The 17,618-nt window shown below is 39.9% G+C and overlaps 1 protein-coding gene across 1 annotated transcript in view; it reads right to left on the bottom strand.

Annotated features, from left to right (window-relative positions):
* Window positions 1-17,618, bottom strand: part of DDR2 (discoidin domain receptor tyrosine kinase 2) — an 81,025-nt gene that overhangs the window by 39,009 nt on the left and 24,398 nt on the right. Inside the window, exons 4-8 of the mRNA XM_018573280.1 lie at window positions 14,114-14,345; window positions 10,541-10,688; window positions 9,177-9,282; window positions 6,434-6,617; window positions 1,525-1,768 (exon numbers count right to left, since the gene is read on the bottom strand). Of these exons, the coding sequence (XP_018428782.1) occupies window positions 1,525-1,768; window positions 6,434-6,617; window positions 9,177-9,282; window positions 10,541-10,688; window positions 14,114-14,345 (914 nt within the window). The remainder of the gene's footprint in view (window positions 1-1,524; window positions 1,769-6,433; window positions 6,618-9,176; window positions 9,283-10,540; window positions 10,689-14,113; window positions 14,346-17,618) is intronic.

Genomic DNA, 17,618 nt, shown 5'->3' with positions numbered 1-17,618 from the left:
TCATGTCCCCTGCTAACTTCCTCTCTTGGCTCAACTGATGGATAGACAGCTCTATATCCAGGTCAGTCTGTGATGTCAAAGTCTCATTTAAACACTGAGGTGTGGGTTTCTTTGTTGCTGACACTTGATGTCATCAAGTTGAGATTACTGTTAATACGTTAATTTTATTTAGTTTTGGCACACTTCTAGCTAGAGTGATACACTAGACAGCGATTGGCGCTGCCGAAGCGGCGGAAGTCCCCCCCCCCTGGATTTCCACTCGCCCCCATGCAATTTTCACTCGCCAATTGCGAGGGGGCGAGTGGAAATTTTGAGCCCTGATATATACTGTATGTTGTGTTTTGTTTCTAGTGAGTTATTCACTTAAGTGTGGGCAGCCAGTAGGACTAGTTGATCCACTAGAGTAGAAAGTTAATTTTAGCTGGCCCAATACAGCCTTCAAACTAGTGGGAGGAAAATTAATGTATGTGACTCACATTCTAGTTTGAGGCTAAGGCCTGGTATGCAGGCCACATAGTCCATAGTCTAATGGGAGGATGAGGCCATATGTGATACCTCACAAAGCCCACTCTCTATTGGGGTGACAAGGTCATATAAAACACCCAGATAGCAAGCAATTCAGCTGCAAGTTTGAAAATAACTTGCTAAACTATTGCAAGTCTCCAGATCAACGTGCTTTGCAAAAGTGCTGTACACTTGCAGAGCTCTTGCTAAGACCTGCAGGACTCTTGCTGTAGACTTGCCAAGCAAATTTGCTACAAATTCAAAAAGTGTCAACTAGAACTGCAAGTGTTATACAAGTCAACAACTTGCCAGGAATGTGTGCAGCAAGTTAACAAGAATTACAATTTAACCCTGCCACAAGTTTGTGGCAAGTTATCCTTGCTATCTGGGCAGCTTTACCTGATCCAGCCTAATGGGATTTCACTGTACGTACCTTTGTATGTTGCTATACAGAGCTAGCAGTCTTGTGCAATGAGCAGGATGTTACATGCAACCTTACACAGGCCAGAGTCAAGATGATAACGTCTTTACTGGCATTTCATCTAGAGTACTGTTGCCAATGAAAGCTTGAAGAGGTGAGTCTGCTCTCTGGACAGCTGGACAGCTGGACCTTCAAACCCTCTGCCTTACCAAATGCCAACATTTCTCTCTGGGGAACCAGGGCACAAGTGGGAGCAGATACATGTCACAAATGGGTCAGTCTGTGGAACCCTAAAAAAAACAGTAAAACTGAAGAATTTATTTTAGATGAAGTACGCTTAACAACCTTTGCCTTGGGAGCAAGAGACACTGAGAAGGTATGCTAGTTTAGAACAATTTAATTATCCACTTATTGTTCAAACCAGATAGGCAAGCTCTATCCTCATGGGCTGTCAAGAAGGACCCGAAATTGAAATTCATTGATTGATCCAATTAAAAAAAATTAAACATATAATCACCTCAGTCTCATATATGTATAGTTGTGAGGATTATAACTGGGTTTGAGTGAGCTGAAGCATGATATTAAAATGTATTACTTACCAGACTGGAAGGTGATTTCACTAAACATCATCCAAGAATCAGCAAAATAATATTGGCACTTGATTGCCCTTGCCATACGATTGTGCAGTTGCACAGTGACGTAACGAGCGCTGGGGTTTGCATCATCAAGTATCAAGACCGATAAGACAGAATTGGCTTCCCACTCATTAGCCTCAGATCTGAAAAAGCACTGTACCTCCTTAAAGACCTTAACACTTTTTGAGAACATGTTGTTACAATGGACCTGCATGGGTTGAAATGTTCATTATTATTAATCAAATTTTTTTTTTAAATCAGCTAATTTTTATTAAGTTTTTCTTTAAACAGAGAATATAAAAGAATATATAATAACACATATAACACAAATAAATAAGAAACAACCAAAACCAATAACAACACGCAAAACAAAAAATGCTACAAGATGCTACACAAACTTACATCTCTTGTACATTCAAGGGCACAAAAACAATTATTTTTTACGAAGAGAGTGTTCTGGGCTGAGGGAGATGCCTGGGCTAGGCTTCTGGGTCAGATTGCACACTCTCAACAAGCACCATCCTATATTGGGTCCATTAGCGAATCTTCTGGCTCTCTTTGTACAGATAATCAACATATACTGAATGTTTTTTCTCATTTCTTTGCCTCACTGTATACCTCTAAAGCAACATATTCTGATGTTGACTTAGCAAGGTATCTTTCAGGTATAACTCTGCCTACCTTAGCGGCGTCAGATGCCTTGGACCAAGAGGTCCCTATTACTATGCAGGAGATGGAACAAGCAGTTTCTAGCTTTCCAAGTGGTAAGGCCCCTAGTTGAGATGGGTTGCCAATAGGGGTCTACAAAAATTATAAACAATCTATCCTGCCTTTTTTACTGCAAACACTCAATGGAGCACTAGACTTGGGATGTCTCCCCAGTACTATGTATGAGGCCACTATTATTGTGCTTCCTAAAAAACATAAAGACCCTCTTCAATCAGAATCCTATAGACCAATCTCACTGTTGAACAATGATGTTAAAATTTTAGCTAAGGTGTTGGCTAATAGGTTGTCCACGAAAATGTAATCTATTGTGCATCCAGATCAATCTAGTTTTCTAGCTAATAAATCCACTGCTATTAACATCTAAAGCGCATATCTGAATATGCAAGTACCTATAGACAATACTAGTAATAGAGCATTTCTGGCATTAGATATAGCGAAGGCATTCAACTGTGTTGAATATAGATATTTAAGGGCCATTCTATTCATATTTGGGTTTGGACCTCGATACGGGGCTTGGATACATTTACTATATCATACTCCCTCCGCCAACATTAGAATTAACAATTCTCACTCCCCTAACTTTTGTTTACAGAAGGGCACCAGACTTTCTCCCTTATTGTTCGCATTGGCCATTGAACCTTTAGCTACAATATTTACACAGTCTCCAAATATCATAGGTTTTAAAAGAAGTATGGAGGAAGATAAACTCACACTATATGCTGATGACACCCTGCTTTTCCTGGCGGATACTCAGTCTTCCTTGCATAGTGTTATGGTACACCTGTCGGATTTTGCTATATATTCCAGTCTTTTAGTAAACTGGGATAAATCCAATTGACTTCCTATAGACCCTTTACCAAACCCATTGGCAGCGGATCTGTCTTTTACTCCCATATTGTAAGAGATCCCCGCTATCTGCGCATGCGCCAGGCACGCTTTCCCATATTGTTTGGACGTGCGCTCTTTCGTGCATGCGCAGACGATCGCAACCAGCAACATGGAAACGCGCCAAAGTGGCGCACAGGAAGTGACTCATCCCATTAATCACTTCCCCTATATAAGCCCAGCCAGAGCACTACCATATTGCTGGATTATTGTAAGCTATCCTCTATTCCTGTGCTTCTGTGATCTTTTGCTTGACTTGTTGTGACCTCGACCTTGGATTTGCTTATTGGACTTCGCTTCTACCTGACCCCTCTATACCGTTATTGCTCGATTGGAATTGACCCCGGCTCGTTTACTTGGATTTCGGCTTGCACGGTGTTCCACACCACTGGCTCTCCTGCCACTTGCTGTCCTCTTGGTCTCTGTACCCATCCCCAGAGTCCTCGGGACAAGAGGTTCAAGGGAGGCCTCCTCACACGTTCAGTCTCCAACCAGGTGCGTTACACATATGCTCCCGGATTACCTATTTGGGTATCCTGATGTCTCCACAACTTGCAGACTATGCCGCACTTAATCTATTCCCATTATTGCATAAATTTAGATTTTAAAAAGAAGTCTGGCTCAAATTACCCCTCTCAGTGGCTGGGAGAGTCAATCTTATCAAAATGATCTGAATTTATTTTGCACAAGACCTATTGTATCCCTGAGTTCCTGTTCTAAATTGGTACCAAGATTGACCTTTCTTGTCCAAAATGTGGTTTTCGCCAAGGATCCCTGATACACTTACTGTGGAGATGTCCCAAATTGGTCCGATATTGGGGTGCAGTGCTTAAGGTCATTCATTCTGTCTTTGGTATATAACACACCCAGAGTCTGCATACTTGCAATTTTTTATTTCCCTTGGAGTGATTCGTACATCAAATTGACTATACACAGAGCCTTATTTACCACTAGGAGACTGGTGGCTAAAAATGTATATCCACCATCCCTCCCTCATTATCCGAATGGATCTCTGAGTTAGATAAAATTGTAATGTTTGGATGCATTCCCTATCTATATAGAGGGATTGGTGAAGACTAATTTTTTTAATCTGGTCCAGATGGCTACACTATCGTACACATTAAGGGCACTCTGAATTTCTTCATGTTATTTTTATAATTTAGACATAAGGGTCGTATATATGAGCTCAAGATCTAATGTGACTAAACCAGTTCCAAGTCCTTATGTTTCTTTTTGAATTACATCAGCGTTGTAAATGTTTATGTGGGCCTAGGTGATTTGACCTAAATGAGTTAGTTCCTGGATATTGTTTTATGGTGGATGTGGGGGTCTCTTTTTTTTGTGTTGTTATTGGTTTTGGTTGTTTATTAATCACATTTATAATACATTTGCTATTTCAAAAAAGCAAACAGAAATGTTGAAATTGTAGTTATGCATTTCAAACAATCTAAATTTATTTTACACTATGCTGAATGCAATAAACTACCCTATGCAATACTGCCATTTACACATTATATTGCGCTTTATTGTGCATAATGTCAAATGTCATGTCAATTTATGATATGATTTGTAAATAAAATAAGCTATAGACAAACTCCACAGGACATCATATAAACACTCCCCAATTTACTGTAGTACTACATTGTATAGCATTAAACTTTCCTTGGCATTTTGAACATATCACAATGTGGATACTATCATGCAATTATACACAAATCATGGGAACATGTATTAAAAAATGTGAGCATTTATTGAGATGCTACAAATACACAGTTAAGTGAAATTCATAACATTCTATATCAAGTTAATCAACTTTGTTAGACCATTTACTGACTTTACTGATTTTAGTGAAATCTTGTAAAGTACATCTAAAGCCAAAGCTTTTTCCTATTTTGCATATAGTAGTGATTGAATAAAACCCCCTATCAGTTTTATCAGTAGTCCATTGCATAGCTTTCCATTCACCTTATGACTTGTAGACACAACAGGAAGTTAGAGAAAATCTCTCCAAGTGAGGGAAGTGCCCCATTCTAGACAGTTGTCACTGGAATAAATGTTCCCATTTGGAGATTTCCTGTCTACAGCTATACTTGCAAAAACGCAAAGTTCTGGAGAAAATGATCATCACAACAAAAGGAAAGAGTGAATCTCCCTAATGGGAGTGCAAGTAGCCAAAAAAACTTTTCAGGGGTTCTTACTAGGGATGCACCGATACTTTTCAGATACCAGTGCCGATACTTGGCATTTTCATGAGAACTTCGAGGGTTGTAGCGGTTGCAGCAGGGACTGGGCTCTGGCGCTCCACCACTGTCCTGAAATCATTAGTCTGTATTGTTTTAGAAAGACTGTCATATGACAATAAACAAAAATGTATCAGTACTTGTACTTGTGTACTTGGGCACACAAGGTACAGGCAAAGGGGGGAATTTCTGATCAGTGGTCACATGATTCGTCTGCTCTCTGTATAGAGCTGTGGTAGGCCAGATGCAGCATCACAAGGATGCCAAGGTATTGGTCTTTAAGGTATCTGGATGTGTAATATTGTATTCACTGTGTTTATGTGAGTAGACTGTTGTACTAGTGAGAAAACTGAGTAAGTGTACAAGTTCCAACAAGAACCCCACAGCGAACCAACCATTCTGTTCTGGGCAAGCATGGTGCAGCATGTACAGGTTAGCAGGCTATATAAAACAGTAAAATCTGTTGTTTTTTTGTGCTGGAAGCATGTTTGCGCAACACTGCTGGGAAGAGAGTGACGTGACATGACAAACAGACTGCATTGGAAAGCTATATAGATGTAGAAGCAGCATGATTAATTACCTTTAATATTAAGCACCCTAGTAGCAAAAAACTATAGGAGACACAGGGGTTGATTTCCTGAAGTCAAATAGGCTGTTCACATTACAAAGGAATTTCCACTTTGCAGGGCTTGTTTCCCCTTAGCTTGGTGTATATGGTGAAATTTCACTTTGCAAAGAATACCTAATAATTTTCAAGGAAAATGTAAAAAAAAATTGTGGTTTTGCTTGCACATGATTGGGTGATGAGTCAGCAGAGCTTCCCCTGCAAAGTACAAATTCCCTTGCAAAGTGAACAGTTTATTTTTGTTTAATGAATCAACCCCCATATATCTACATAAATGCCATTTACTGACACAGTTTTATAATTTGATACAGATATTCATTAATCTATTATTGTTGTTTTATACATTGGTATGTTTTAATTCTCTCAAGCATTAATACAATTTGATTGTACAAACCTTCATTGTTGTAAAATTTCTTATTCTGTCAAATTCAAACATGATTTCAACGTATCCATTGGAGAAGCTTTCATTGCTCCACCCTACGTAGTCATATCCAGGCCACATGTGATACTCATGGGTCAAAGTGAAGTCATCAAGACCAGAAACACCATCTGTCAGCTGGCCAAGTCCTTCCATCATACTACCATATTAACAAAACAAAAACAGAACAAATATGATCACTTTCTATGTTTTTTTTTTTGTTTTTTTTAGCACCACCTCCTCAAAGTGCCTCATTTTTGGCTTCCTCTGGGATGATGGCAGTAGATCCCTCAAAATTTTCCCATGTATGTAATGTCCTCCTTGAAGCCAGCCAAACTTCCTCACACCAGCACCACCATTCCTCTTTCTCCTAATTTGAGCACCCTAACCTTTGTCCTACTCAACAGCAGAACCAAAATATTCCTCCTCCTCCTCACCTTTAGCAACTCAAGCCTTCATATTGCAGCACCTCAACCCTCCTCCTCAGTGCCAACACTCCACCCCTTCTCCTCCTTGTATTTCTTCTATGTTTCATGGCATTTAACATGCTGGTGGAAGGCAAGAATGGCCTGCTGTGGAAACTAATGGCAGCTGGTGAATAGCCTCCTGGGCAAATGGGTTATTGAGCAAAGCTGCCATGAAGATGCTATCATAGGGGTGATTTGGGGAAATGTTTTTCTTCCACTTCTGCAACAGCACTACAGAGTTCTGTGGACCAACAAAAAAATTCTGCCAACTCCAAATGGCAGGGATAGGGCAGAAAGAGGAAAAGGACACAGGAGAAGTACAAAAGAGGCAAGTGGTGGCTCTACGCCCTTCAAGTGGAGAAAGAGTAAAAGGGAGCATGAGTAGCACAGTAAAAAGTGGCTGCTTTGCACCCTTGAGGAGGAGGTGGCAAAAGGCTAATAAGCAGCACAGTAAAAAAAAGTGGCTGCTCTGTCTTCTTGAGGCAGGCCCAAAAAATGGCTACTATGCACCCTTGATGAGGCGAAAAAGGGCCAGGAACTTACTGCTACATTAGGGTTGCAGCTCAAAGAACTTGGCCAAAAAAATAAAGTATGCTTTTGTCCGCTTGAAGAGGAGGAGAAAAAGGGTGCATTAGTAACATTGTAAAAAAAGTTGCTGCTGTGTGCCCTTGAGGAGGGGGAGCGCCTGCCTCTTGCTGCTGAACCTGTGTCCTTGAAGTGCTTCTTCCACTGAGCTCTTTGGTGCATAGTCATGTGTGAATGTGGTACCCAAATGGCTGGAACTTTTACCATGGCTGATACATTGCAAGCAGAAGCTGAAGAACGCAATGTTGCTGTCGGCCAACATCGCAGAGCTCTTTGTAAGTGCCGCCTGTTTATGTTGCCTGCGTACTGTCCTGAGGCTAGCCAAATTCTATCAAACACATACCTGAAGTCTGTATTTTTCAAGTGTTTTCTGTGTGGTACTGGTATTGGTAAAGAAGCTCACAAACTATACTACTTAACTGTGATTGCCATTGGCCAATTTGAAAGTGTTGAAAAGTTAAGGATTTTAGCTTTTTTTTTTTTAAGAGTATGATTTTCAATAGCTTTTGGATCTGTCGTGGCTACTGCTTCCACTTGTCAGTTCAAGCTTATAACCACTGTTATGGATGTTCGCTCTGTCTATTTGTCTTCATCATCAATGTCACTGGGAATAAAAGTGAGGGTTAACCCAAAATTGTAAGTTGCCACCAGAAAAGGAATAGAGGAAATTTTCCAAGGGGACACAACCACTGATGGGGGTGCTCCATAATCGGCTGAGTCGAACTCCTTCTGCACTTCGGGTCAGCCGAACATGCTGAGCCCCAGCAAGCCGATGTACGGCTGATTTCAGCTGATATACGGCTTAAATCAGCCGTACCAGCCTGAAGTTAATAGCCGAACAGTGTTCGGCTCACTTCACATAGGTCGGTCATTCACTCGGCTGGCTAGGCAGCTTAGTGAATAGACCCTTACATTTCTGTGTTATTTCTATTAACAGACTGTAGCACATATTTTGTTTTCTTCCACTGGGGATTAACTCAACAAGTCAATTTACAACTATAGCTGCCTTACTAGTTGCATAAAACCATGAAGATTATTGTGTGTGAATTGTTCCCACACTATATTATGTATTAAGCTGAGATTGAGTCTTTTATCTTTCAGTATAACATGATAAACCTCAAGTCAAATGCTAGCATTCCTCATCTTTAATAGGAGTGGGTAGAAGCAGCTCACTATAACTTTTTTCAGACATCACAAAAAATGTGCTTCATTACAGTCCCACATCAAGACTTTTCCTTTTCTGCTTGTTTCCCCATCTGTGAAGTTCACGAACTACTGATTCACAGAGCATTTCTCAGCTACCTATCTACTGTAGTTATACAAAATGTATATTTTGGCTTTGGTCACATGTTATTTGGTGGAATCACCTGCTGGCTTCTTCTTTTTGGACTAGAAGCAAGGTGGCTACACTTGAAATCCAAGTTCCAGCCACCTTCTACAGCCATTACAAGGTAGTATTCTTCTCCCTGTTGAATTTTTCTTTTACTTTCCCTTATGAAGAAAGCAGCAAGGGCTATTGGGGTCTAATAAAATTAAAGATAGCAAACAGTGACCTAATAAAACTCTATCCCACCATACTTTAATCGGTCTGTGGCTACATTATGTAGAATTTGGAACATAATTTTCTAACTAAATTATAGAATATGCTTAAAGAAAAGTTAATTTACCTGTATCCAACTGCTCCATCATATATAGTATCATTCAGGTTAACCATCTGGCCATCATATAGAAGAAATTGCTGACCAGCTGGGGCATTGTAAGAGACCAGTCCATCTAGCCAAGAAAAAGAGTCCACATATTTTGATTTTAATCTGTTACTAACAGTCATTTTTGGTGTCACCCCCTATGAAAAGTCAGGTCACGGACCGAGAGCCCGACAGTGTCAGGAGAGAGGAGGGGACCCGGTGGCATACCTCATCCCGCCGAGTGAACGTCCCCGCCTCTCTGCTGGCGTCCATCACCAAGGTTTTCAAAATATTGGCTTTGCTTTAAAGAAGCGTGGCTTTAAAGGAGAGCCCTGGGCAAAATTATTATTAACCCTTGCAGTGGGGCTATCCCTGCACTGCAAGGGTTAAGTGCTCATGTTCATCTAGGGATGAAAACAACAAAGTTATACGCACCTGAAACTTGGAGCCGGCTGGCTGTGAGACTGGTCCTTGGAGCCTGACTTATCTTTCACTCCAGTGATGGAATGCCCCTCGACATCCCTACATCCTATATGCTGTATGGGACATAATGAGACCGTTTCCTGCAGCCTGACTCATCTTTCACTCCAGCGATGGAATGCCCCCCGACATCCCTACATCCTATATACTGTATGGGACATAATGACTCACAGGACCTTAGACCGCCTAAGCAGAGAGGACGTGAGGCTGCAGGGATCAGTCTAACTAGCCAGCCATTTCCAAGAATCAGGTGAGTATAACTTTTTTTATTTTCATGCCTAGACGAAAATGATCATGTAATCTTTGAAGTCCTGGGGTATCCCCACTGCAAGGGATAAGCATAATTCTGCCCGAAGTTCTTCTTGAACTCTAATACAACAAAATAATTTGAGCCACATCACTTGCTTCTACACCCTCTGCACTTTCCGTCAAGGAAAAGTGACACTGTTATTTTGAAAAATGGCACCTTTAAATCTTTCAGGCCTCTACACCATACTATTATATAGTATATAAAGGAGAATCTGCTGATTTGCGTTTGGTGTGCGTTTCAAACACATGTAAAATGCAGGAAAATAACGCCTGTGTACACAAAGCCTTACTTTATTTTTTTCCACCAGTCTAAACAGTTTTACTTTAAACAGTAGATACAAACTATCATAAAAAATAGAAAAAAGTATTTATAATCACACAATATAAAGTTACTCTGTAGGTTTTTTGGGTAGGAACCTGATATTAAATTTCTTTTTTCAAGTTTTCTTTTTGGCAACTAACTAAAAATAGCTATTAAAATATTATAATAATAGCACATTTGCAAAGGTACTATTATTATAATAGCAAAGGTGCTGTTTTTTGGCACTGACTCTTACCTAGCCAGACACAGCCATATAGCTCCACTCGTAAACACACATTCATAGAATGATCAGTAACTGGGATGAAACGTAGAAACCTGGCAATAATTGGTGGCTCCAGATCTTTTAAGACTATGTCATAAGGGTTGACATTTCCTTCAAGAACCTGTAAAAATAATTGATTTAATGAGAACCTGAAGTTAAGAAGATAGGGACATAACAGTGTATTTCATTAATATAATAGCTATACATATGAACATAAATAATTTTTAATATTTTGCTCTGTAAATAAATATATATTAAACTGAATCAGTAGCATTAGCTTAAAATACAGAACATATTACACTAAACTGGTAAAACAGTATTTCTATATGGCGGGTACATATATGCATGCACTGTTTGTGGATCTTTGTAAACCCGTACCATTTGGATTAACTGTAAATGTTGAACAATTCAATACAAATAGTGTGCCTAGAATAAGAAATTTGGATACGTTATCTCAAAAACGTGGAGCTTTAGTAATAAGACATAAACAGTTAAGTACAATAGTTTAAAAAAAAAGGAAAATTCTTTTTTTTTCTCCAAAACCATGGATGTTGCTAATATTGATTTTCTACAGTTCCCTCCTGAACAGTTTTGACTCTCTTATTTTTTTCAAAGGGTTTATACTATCTAATGAACATTCCAACACTGCAGTGTGTTAACACAAGCTTCTTAGGGCACAGGAGACCAGTTCTACCACTTTTTTAGGAACATACCACAAATTGGGAGGACTGTAAAAGTGGAAGTGAAAGAAATCTCCCCTGTGGGGAACAATAAATAAATAAAAAGATAGAGGGCTTAACTATATCCTACTCTGTTTAAAACTAAAAAAGGTTTTGGCTGCAGATACACTTTAGTACAGTATGTGCAGCATGGATGCATTTGAAGGATGCCCTTTCTATTCTTGACTGATACTGTGGCCTTAATTTACTCAAGTTCATTAAACTGAGATAAAGTACTTTTGTAATTATCATACAAAGTTGATAGCTGTGGCTTCAAGGTTCTGTTTGCTTCTTTTATTTATTTTATTTGTTGAACTTGTGACTTTTCTTAACCTATTTATGCAAGCTAAAAAATGCTTGATAAAATTGTAAGTGAAAAAATGGAATGCAGTGCTAAACAATGATTACAAGCAGGAATAATATGTCATCCAAATGTACTGTTCATTTTAAGTAGGGATGCACCGATACCGGTATTTCGGTATCGAGTACCGATATTTTTTTTCTGGTACTCGCCGATACCGAATACCGATATCGGAAGTCCCATTAAGGAAGCCAGGTGGCGTGTAATAACTCACCACCTGGCTTCCTGATTAGCTGGGAAGCCAGGCGGCGTGTAAAGATTTGCCACCCGGCTTCCCGATTAGCAGGGAAGCCGTCCCCATGCTTTTCATCACTAGGTGATGAGAAAGCATGGAGCCGGCTTTCCAGCCAATTAAGGAAGCCAGGCGCTGTGTAATGACGGGATGCCCGGCTTTCTGATTGGCCAGGAAGCCCACTCCATTCTCCTCCGTTATGAGGTGTCGAGAGAACATGAAGCCGGCTTCCCGGCCAATCAGAAAGCCGGGAGCCGTATCTTTACATGGTGCCCGGCTTCCTGATTGGCTGGGAAGCCAACTCCATGCTCCCTCGTCACTTGAGGATGGAGTCGGCTTCCTGGCCAATCAGAAAGCCGGGAGCCGTATCTTTACATGGTGCCCGGCTTCCTGATTGGCTGGGAAGCCAACTCCATGCTCCCTCGTCACTTGAGGATGGAGTCGGCTTCCTGGCCAATCAGGAAGTATCGGGCTAGGCATTGGAGCATTTGGGCAAGTACGAGTACTCACCCAAATACTCAGCATCGGCACTGATACTAGTATCGGTATCGGTGCATCCCTAATTTTAAGGGAAAAAGTAATAAAAAGTAGTTTTAGGGTGTTGTCCAATACTAATCCTGTCTTAGATGATTGACGCCGGTTGACTATATAACTTTATTTTTTACAGCAAAAAATGTATTTATTAGTTAATAAATATTTTTTTTTAATTATTAGAGTTATTATTAGAAATATTTTTCACATTTAATAATGTGAAATGAAAGCCCACTATACAACCCAAAGAAAATCCACTAGGTTTCAGTATTCTTTAGTGTCTAAGAAGCACACAGATGATGGGAAATGTGCCTTGAGCAGCTTGAACCTCTTTATTAACCAACAGTTGTCAGAAATCACAACTGTTTGCAAACTTTGCCCCAGACTGCCAACAGTTTCCAGACAAATTATTACAAGCCCTTAGGCAGACATTTCTCTTTACTCAGCCCTTCCTGAAATCATTTAAAAGGGTGCTCCACCTGATTTGTCACTGGCATTAAAATCAACTTGCCTCTGAGGCACTCAGAAAAATCTCCCTGTGCTTTAGCTTAATCAGATCAAGATCAGATCAGGAATGAACGTGGCATTCAGCTTGGCTCCTCTCTGTACCATATCCCTCTTCCAAATGGCATTAAATTATGGTGTGAGCACACTCTTACAACATCATTGACCTAAGCCTGACTTTTTAATTTTAATTTCAGCTTTCCTTGCCCCCAATTTGAGATAATTTGTAAAAATAAACAGCAAACATTGACCATGGAACACATTTTGATCCAACATTTAGGCCCATTTACTCTTACAGGTCTTTGTACATATTAATCCCTTATACAGTATTCTCTATACTTTACTGTTTCTTCCTCCAGAAGCAAAAGAAAATAAAAATTGCAGGAAAAGCTCTCCACTGCTATGCACTGAAGCACCTGCTGCAGACTAATGTGATTCTCATTGTGAATCTTCACAGGCATTAGTTTAGTCTGTAAACATAGCTGAAAGGACAGCAATGCTTGTTGCTCCCTAAATTTTCAACTTGTATTAACAAGACGTAGGCATAGTGCTGACACTGTTCTTCCTTCTGGAGGGTGGCTTCTTTTGTTCCCCATGATCCCTGTGTGTGTGTTGTAAAGTAGCCACTGTTCGATAACGAAAAACCGGTATCGGTACATCCCTAATAAAAAATAATAATTTTACCGTTGGGGTTACCACAACTTGGCAAATGTTACCAAGGGGTCCCGACCCTAGAAAGGTTGAGAACCACTGTTGTAGACAGGGGCTACTCTTGTTCCCCATGGTCGCTGTGTGTGTTGTAAAGTAGCCACCACTCCAAGCCCCCTCCTGTCATAGACTGCAATCTCAATACAAATTAGTAAACTAAACATGCGATTGTAGTCCATTACGGGAGTGAGCTTTGAGCAGTGGTTACTTTACAACACACACAGGGATCATGGGAAGCAAAAGTAGCCACTCTCCAGAAGGTAGGACAGTATCATCACAAATTCAGAAAAACTCTTATGTTACACATTAGTGGTAAACATTGACTGTGTGTTGCCAGCAAATGGGATTGAAGCACCAGCCAGCACCGCGTTTCTCAGTCTAGCACATCTCTGCATCTGCCAAGACCATTACTACAAGATAATCACTATTGCTGGTGTTGGTTTACCCTTTTAAAAAGCTGCAATTGTACAACTGTTTATCTGTGTTTGTACCTGACTGCCATGACGATTTTTCCAGGAGATCCAACGAGTGCCATCTCTGCTGTAGTTTATTTTAAACATCTGAGCAAACTCATTGCCATGTCCTCCTGCATGTCGACCTTGAGTGCCTACCAAGGTTATGAAATGAAGGACCCGCAAATCAATCTGCAGAAACTCAGTCAGTTCTTCTGGATCTACCGGTAACTCAGGGCACCATGCCCCATCTCCTTCTTCTAAATCCAACCTGTTTGACAATAAATCTCAGACTTCATATATATTTACACTTACATTAAACATATAATTATAGATCTCTAATAACTTCTATAATGGTTTGATTGCATTTTTGAAGTACTAACACAATTATAAATATATTAATAGGAGTATTATAAGCTTTGCATACATTTGTTTTATTGTAGACCATAAGAAAAGCAGCCCTAGCATTATAGTTGCAGATTGAAATGCAGGTGAGGGAACCTACTCTGCAAATAATATACAACTATTCCAAGCTCTGGATACTTGGGCAGGTCTAAAGCTGCTATGCTCAAAGCATAAAGCTATTAAATAGTATCAAATAGTTGCACAGCGCTAAATTCCTTTTCCATAAAATTGTGTAGAAAACAAATATCATTGTGCTGAAAAATATATATAACTATAAATAGATTGTTGCTTTACACACCTATTAAACAGTCTAATAGTGCCAGTGCATAAAGTGCATAGAGTGACATGAAATATAAAATTTCTAATGATCTCTGTATGATAAATTAATTATACACAAAGATACAAAGTGCTTGTAATCAGTGACAGCAATGCAAATCTTTCAAAGTCCAATGCATAAGGCTCAAAACACAGTGTATCAAATCAATCTTGTGCTGTAAACTGGCGATACTCTCCTTCTGCTTAGAACAAACCCCCAAAGGTAATACACTCAGCAGAGCTGTTGACTGTGAAAGACAGTCAGCATATTTTGCTTATCAGGTAAAGACCTGGTCTCATGCGGCTGAGTACTGTAATCTCCCTAGTATTCGTTCACAGTCTCTCTGGTGATCGAAACCTCCGTATTTACATACATAATCCCAAATCAAAAAATGGAATTCGTCATTGTGTAGTCAGTACAAAAAGCTTTATTAAAAATAGTAAAGACTTCCATTTAAAACTTTAAAATCCAGCCGGCGATGTTCAGTACGTTCCTTCTTCTAACTCGTGCAACTGAGGACAGCGTCAGTGGGATCCGCCCCACTGCAACCCAGCACTCAGTTTTATGGTAAAACTTAAAAGCAACAATATTTGTCAAAAATAATTTGTGCAGGACTAGAATATACTTGGAATTCATTGAAAAGATAAACCCATACTGTTGTCATTATTATAGTGACTATATTTGAGCCTGTATATTTGAGCTTGGGCATCTTTGACTCATATTCTGGATCACAAACCTAAGACCAGTACTGTGCAATATTATCAAGAGACATCAAGTAACTAGGGAGAAGGGATGAGGTTTGGTATGGTGCTGCCATGGGTTTGTGGCAGCTTAATGTTGCCATAGCATAGTAAACATAATGCACAGCTAGTTCTTTAAACTTAAGTCAACTAAGTTAGGAGGGTCTTCCATGAAAATGGTAGCTCGGCTCTATTGAAAGCACCCAATCAAAGTTAAAAAAGAAAAAAATCCTACCTTTGCCCTGACTTTCAACACTTCTAGGAGGAGTGGGTGATATCACTTTGCCTAACTGCTGGATCTTGGGATAGCTGGGCACTTAAAAACCCACAAGAATACACACTTGCAATGGTCTGGAGTACATTCTCATGCGATTTCCCAGCTATCCCAGGAGGTTGTGGGGAGGCAAGGGACACCACATGTGCCCTTTGGAAGCAGGAGTAACAGCTTTTGTTAAAATTGCCATTGCAGGTGATTAGACTTTGGCCCATCCAAAGGAGGGAGAACTTTTAATAGAGTGGACCTTCCATTTTCATGGAAGATCTGCTTTAAATGGTGAAAACAGTGGAATATGCCTGGGCAATGAACAGCATACAGAAGCTTATTTTTTCTGAAAGAACATGTGACTAGGTGATTTTCAGGCAGGAGATTGCGGGAGACAAGGGCAGAATGTTGTCACACCAAAACACAAAGTGCCCAAACAAGGACCTTTATATCAGTATCACCAGCTGTTATGGTCATGAAAGATAGTAATAAAAATAAAAATATGCATTCCAAGTTACATTATCATGCTAAAGTGGTTGGGTTTAAATCTACTTTAACTAACTATATGTATGGGCCCTGACATAAGCTGGGTTTGCCCAGTTTCAATTTATGAAGGCTTTTACCAGGAGAAAGGCCTAGGCTTGAGGCCTAGAAGAATTTGTTTTGCCTGGTTGGAGCACCAGGAGTAAAATCTTTGCTGCTGAGAGTGTCCTAGAGGACTGGCAATGCCTGGCTTACACTCCTCAGGTAAGTTACCATCCATGAACTTGTGTGAGGCTGGTGGGAGACAGATCTGAGCTTTATACTAGCCACTCAGCAGTGGTATTACACTGTAACCTGGCCTCTAAATATATAAACCACTGGAAATCACTTCACAAAAACATCTTCACAAATGATGTTATACCCTTTAGAGACTCACAAATATCTTCCCATCTACTTCTCCATTGTGTCTGAGTAACTGTGGACTTGTAGACTCTCTTTTTTTATGTCATATCTGGAGGTCCTGTGAGAAACTCAAATCCTTTTGGTCTGAGGTGTTTAGGTTTATCTCCTCAGCCACGCACATTTTGCAGGTGCCAGTCCTAGGAGTCAGGGTTGAGGCTTGGCCCCCGAATCCCATACCTTTTTGAATCATAACCTCAATGCCTCCCATACCTTTTTGAATCATAACCTCAATGCAGCAGGGTTATCACTAGCAAGGCTTTGAAAGCAAAAGGAAGTCTCCTCATTTCAATCTGTAGTATATATACTCAATACCCATGCCCAATTTAAATTTCTTTTTGCTAAGGCCAATTGTTTACAAGAAATTAGTACAGCACCTCTCCTGACACTACTATGAAAATATTTATGTTCCTTTCTTTGAAAAATTTCATAGCGATGCCAGGTACTTGATCCCATATTTCACATGTACCATACTGACATGTGAATTATTTGCCAGATTGAGACCATCTTACTCAGATTGTTCTTACCCCGCCTACTCTTAAAGCTGGTTTTACCCTTTCCTCCCTTCCCTCAGCTCTCTTGCTTTAAACATTATTGGGGAATTTATCAAAACTGGAGCAGAGGAAGAATCTGTAGCAGTTCCCCATAGTAACCAATCAGCTTCTCTTTTAATTTGTTCAGTTAAGCTTTTCAAATGAAACAGAGAAGCTGATTGGTTGACAAAACTGGATTCTTTCTGCCCCAGTTTTGATAAATTCCCCTCTATGATACTTGTTTGAGCATTAAAGGAAAACTTCTTACGCATTCAATATTTGCTTTCACCAATGGCATAGCTATGGATGCATTGTTCTAACTTGCTGTTTTATTGTGTTATAGATA

Source organism: Nanorana parkeri, unplaced genomic scaffold, assembly GCF_000935625.1.
Source record: "Nanorana parkeri isolate BGI_ZX_2015 unplaced genomic scaffold, ASM93562v1 scaffold2313, whole genome shotgun sequence".
Lineage (NCBI taxonomy): Eukaryota > Metazoa > Chordata > Amphibia > Anura > Dicroglossidae > Nanorana > Nanorana parkeri.
Note: the sequence above shows the minus strand (reverse complement) of the source record. Positions and strands in the feature narration are given on the sequence as shown.